Source organism: Zophobas morio, unplaced genomic scaffold (assembly GCF_036711695.1).
Source record: "Zophobas morio isolate AGI-343-1 ecotype UQ-CSIRO unplaced genomic scaffold, CSIRO_AGI_Zmor_V1 ptg000005l, whole genome shotgun sequence".
Taxonomy (NCBI): Eukaryota; Metazoa; Arthropoda; class Insecta; order Coleoptera; family Tenebrionidae; genus Zophobas; species Zophobas morio.
The window spans coordinates 10,177,823-10,183,007 of NW_026972110.1; the positions used below are offsets into that span (position 1 = coordinate 10,177,823).

General features: G+C 39.5%; 1 protein-coding gene across 3 annotated transcripts; it reads left to right on the forward strand.

The window, feature by feature from the left end:
* The first annotated feature begins 1,067 nt into the window (after positions 1-1,067).
* Positions 1,068-2,267, forward strand: LOC135119409 (histidine-rich glycoprotein-like). Of its 3 annotated transcripts, none has more exons than XM_064043830.1 (3): positions 1,068-1,258; positions 1,311-1,520; positions 1,573-2,267. In XM_064043830.1, exons 1-3 carry the CDS (start codon positions 1,241-1,243, stop codon positions 2,149-2,151), a joined length of 807 nt encoding a protein of 268 aa, XP_063899900.1. In that variant the 5' UTR covers positions 1,068-1,240; the 3' UTR covers positions 2,152-2,267. The 3 variants fall into 3 exon arrangements, with proteins under 3 accessions (XP_063899900.1, XP_063899916.1, XP_063899908.1); XM_064043838.1 differs by having other exon boundaries at positions 1,070-1,258; positions 1,311-1,448; XM_064043846.1 differs by lacking the exon at positions 1,311-1,520 and having other exon boundaries at positions 1,069-1,258.
* Positions 2,268-5,185: the final 2,918 nt, after the last annotated feature.

Sequence of the window (5,185 nt, forward strand, 5' to 3'; positions counted from 1 at the left end):
AAATCAAATAATTTTAATTGGCAACGAAATCCGTCAGACAATTATTCACTCTACCTACACCTATTATCTTCTGGAAGTTCCGGATGGCGTCAGAGCCACTGCTATAAATAAACTGAAACTATAACATTTAATTACGAAACTATTCTACTAAGTTGTTTTCGATTTTTACACTATCTTGTGTATAAAGTATTCATAAAAGACGACATTCACCGAATATGGTAAAAATTGCTTCTTTTTTCACCTAGAACTATTAAAGATTAATTATTGCCTGTTTAAAAAACAGAACCTGGTATACCTACTCTCTTCATTTTAATGTAGTGGCAAATATCGCAGTCACAGATTTCAATGATACATAATAATTATTGAAAATAAAATTTCACTTTGGTAAAATTTTTCTAGTGTATGATCAAAATTCTTGGAATTTTTTCAGTGGAAATATTCTAAAGTAGAGTAGGTAAGCGCATAAGAAAAGCTAAGTTATTTCCTCCTATTAATAATTTTCTCGAGTTAGAACAAAAATATATGCAATTATGTGTCGTCGCTTAATTGGTTATTACTCCAGTTTCTAATATACGATAATTTATTGGTCATAAATAAATACTAGTACTTGCTGGTGCAATAAATGTACAGGTAGTAATAAATGTGGCTTGTGTAAGAGCAATTACACGTCGGGGTGCATTATGCAGATAGGGATTTATCCTACAATCGTAACTTCCACGTGTTTGAAATTTTTGTTTTAAAGCCTACAATGAAAATGAAATTAATGGAATTTTTTGCATTACTAAGAACTAACACCAATAAATTTTGTTTTCATCGCCTTGATCTCGCCTGGAATTTATAGAAAATACGATAAATCATAGTGACTGAAGCGAGCGAATTTTGGAGAGACATGAATTATTCATAAATTCCATAGATTTGTGTTGTTGCACTATAATGTTGTTTTTTTTTCTTGTTTAAATAACACTTTTCTAAGTTTGCGTAAAATAAACTTCATTTAACTCGAGCAATTATCCGTGTTGATGTGTGTGTAGTCTCTTATCATTACACCTTTCTCTCAAGTGCAGATACCCAGCCTCCAGTGGACCAGCTAGTTGATTACAGTTCCGCTACGAATTAATGGTAATTAAAAACCAGTTGATCGATCATTTTTGAATCAAAATATGAAGCAATTCCCTTGGTATAAAAGCCGAACGGCACCTCCTAGCAATATCAGTGAAACGATTGAGTTGGATCCGACACGATGGCAAGTCTGACATTGGTAAGCCGCATTTTCACCCTATCACACCCCGCCCACACTCATCATTTTCCAGATAACCATATCATTCTTGAATGTGTTAGCAATCTTCACTCAAACTTGCAAATGTGAATACTCGCTTCCTCCAGCTCATCTTTACACAGAAGCCCGGTTTCCCAAAAATCCAGGACATGGGTCTGTAGTTTACATCCCGGTATGTACACCTGATTGCATCAGCCCATCTCATCATCATCAATCTCATTTATCACCCTCATGTCCAGAAAAGGTTTATAGACAACAGAAAAATTTTCGCGCACTAAATGTCTCCAATTTTCCAGGCGCACATAGGGAATTTGCCGCTACAGGACCACGGTCAGACCTACCATGCCCATTTGGACGTCGGGAGTCGTCAATTCCATCAATCGTCCGTCGCGAGCAACTTCCATGCTGGAACTTCCGGTGGCCACGATCAACATTTAAGTGGAGCTTCTCACCATGACCATGGAAGTGCATCAGTGTACCAGCAAAGCAATCATCACAGTTCGGAACAAAAGCACTCCATCCATCACCATGGGTCTGGAGTGAGTCATCAAGTTTTCAAGCAAGAACACCAGCAGGGGCAACATGTCGACTTGTCGAGTCAAGTTCACGATCATGATCATTATCAATACGACAAGTCTGATGAGTTACATCACAAGAAAGATGAAAATGTGCATTACCAGTTTGAGTACTTGGTTAATGATCACAAAACGGGAGACGTGAAGAGGCATCGCGAAGACCGCAAAGGCGATGTCGTGAACGGTGAATATTCTTTGCTGGAAGAAGATGGGAACGTCCGAACCGTGAAATACTACGCGGACTGGAAATCGGGCTTCCATGCCCAAGTCCACAACACTAAGCCCAAATCGGTGGGATAAATATTCCTTTTTCTCAAAATATGTACTGTATTCCTAGTCTATCTTATTTTTATGTTATCGTACAAATCGAATTGTGATAATTATGTAACGTTTTGAGGTGTTGTTAATTAATAAAATATCGGAAAAATTCCGAGTTTTAATTTCTTGATCAATTATCAATTTAATGACAACTTAGGAAATTTATTTATATCGATTTCAGTTTAATGACACAGAAAAAATTTTGTATGGGAGAAAGTGAAGTAATAAATACGTAATCGTAACGCGAAGTGATAGAAAGTAATCCATAATCAAGAGATAAATTAAAATCGGATGTCATTAACTTCCTATTTGAGACGAGAGGCAAGGCTGGTCTAAGAATGCAGATAATTATGATAAAACGTGACCCAAAGCTGTCAGAATTTTGTTATAACTATTTAAAAATGGCGCGTGCATTATAATTATGAGTTTCTACTAAACGTTTCACGTTAAAATTATTCCAGCGGGTATAAAAGAAAGCAAATTTAAATATTCTAAATGATCAAAAAAATTAATTATGCTACGATAAAATTCAAAATTCCTTAACTCGAAAGATTTACATCCTGAAAATATAATTTAGATGATTATATAATTCCGAATGCTTTAATTAATACTAACACTACCCACAATATCTGCACTTAATTAACAGCATGCAATTAATACTTTGCATTAAATTAAATAATCTTGATTAAGATTTCAAATTTGTTTGAAACAAGTTATCCAGATAAACACATCACAAGATTTTGTTAAAGACACCCGTTAATTATAACGTAGTACTTTTTTGCAACTTTTTTATTAAATTATAATTTCTCACCATTATATGTTGTGTATTGAAAGAAAGAAAGAAAGAGAGAAAAAGTGTAATAAGTTAAAAGCAAGAATCTACACACTTTAAATTATATAATAGCACTCCTATTAAATACTTCCGAGTGCGCACACATTATGTTTTTTCTTTGATTATTATTATTATCGGTATATTTATCAGAAAAACAAGGAACTGGTTAGCAGGTGATTAAGAAATTAATTTTAAGAAAAGCAGCGCTACAAATAGTTCTCAGTTTTAAATTATCTCATTTACAATGTACAAAAAAAGTGAGGTGTTAAAACCAGATTTTATAACTAATTATTTATTTATGTACGTTTCTATGACAATAGGTATCTGATAAACACTAGGACAGTTTTATAAACAAATTTTGATTATGTCTTCACTACGTATTTTTGTAATTTATATTATTAACTTACGGCTATAAAAGAAATTTTAAATTGCTTTTAACTTGATCTTCTGATCTTAAATTTTAATCTAGACAAAACGCAACTAAAAAGGGGAACAAAATGCATCGACAGGCAATAACGAACAAACGACAGATATACAGAAAAGGAAGACCAACATTTTCCTATTTTTAAAGCTGTGAAACGTCGTGAAAACTTAAATTACTTATTTTTTCGAAGAGTCTTTTGTAAGCTATTTAAAAAAATATCAGTGTATTGAGAAAGCACAAGTGTAGCGGAGCTTTCAAAGCGCTCCGCTAGTACCCTTTCGAGGGCGCTGTCCTCGGCAGCGCCGATATCAACCCCACCAAGCTCACCCCCACTGGAACGCACCCCACCTGAAGTTACTTCATTGTGCAGGTACTCCCACGCATCTCAACCCTGCCTATAAAAGGGCAACTCGGACGCTTTCCAGGCAGATGGAACTCCACCATCTCCACCTTAAGGGCTGCACTGTCTCGGTCCCCTTCTGGTGATCACCAGGGCTGCACTGTGTTACGGTCCCCTGCGCCGCTTCGAGATTATCACCAGGGCTGCACTGTTTACGGTCCCCTGCGCTGCTTCGAGATCTTCACCAGGGCTGCACTGTTTTACGGTCCCCTGCGCCGCTTCGAGATCATCACCAGGGCTGCACTGTTTTACGGTCCCCCTGCGCCGCTTCAACGACGTCATCTCCAGGGTCGCACTCTCTAGGTCCCCTGTGCCGCATCGCCGACGTCGTCATCTCCAGGGTCGCACTCTCTAGGTCCCCTGTGCCGTATCGCCGACGTCGTCATCTCCAGGGTCGCACTCTCTAGGTCCCCTGTGCCGTATCGCCGCCGTCATCCCCTACGACGCTCTGAGTCCCAGGAGCCGCCACCATCCCCGACGAGAATTGCCACCACTTCGATAACCCATACCCATATTTTGCTTTGTATTGTTTGCTTATTATCAATAAACCGCTGAGCTACCACAATCTGTCGCCCTAACGTGGGGCTTCGAACAAGGAAGGATACCACAAACTGGCGCCCAACTTAGTGGCTCGAAGGAGGCAACATTCTACAAATCTATCGCCCAACTTAGTGGCTCGAGTGGCTCGAAGAAGGCAGAATACAAGAAAACTATCGCCCAACTTAGTGGCTCGAAGGAGGCAAAATTCCACAAAACTGTCGACCAACGTCGCGGCTCGAAGAAGGCAAGATTCCACGACAGAAAAGAACGGCATCACTCCCAGTCCGAAGAAGTCCCCGTAACTCCACAATGGCGGCTATACAAATGACACCGGAGCAGTTCCAGCAGCTCTTGGATAGGGTACAAGTTGTCCCACAACCGCAAGTGGTCAGGAACCGCCACTTTACCCACTGCCAGGCCCGTTTTGACGGAAAGCGCGCCCACGCTGCTGTAACGGAATTTATTACGGCTGCGAGTTTATACAAGGATATGGAAAATATCACGGACGAGGACGCCATAGCCGGCTTACCCCTACTATTGACTGGAGAAGCCAATCAATGGTGGAATGGCGTGAAAAATCAAATACACACATGGAGAGAAGCTACGGAACTTCTACGAGAAGCTTTTGCCCCCAGGCGACCTAACCATCGCCTTTTTTTGGACATTTTTAATAATCCCCAGGACGAAAAGACGCCAACCGATAAGTTCGTAACCATCCAACGAGAACGACTGGCGCAAATGACGAGAGACTTGGACGAGGAATGGCAGTTAGACATAATCTACGGTCTGCTGAGATACCATATTCGGGATAAAATCGCCA

What these genes read in the sequence shown, in the direction of transcription:
- LOC135119409 (XM_064043830.1), top strand. An exon ending in CACCCTCATGTCCAGAAAAG is followed by an intron (nt 1,521 to 1,572) that starts GTTTATAGACAA and finishes CCAATTTTCCAG; the next exon opens with GCGCACATAGGGAATTTGCC.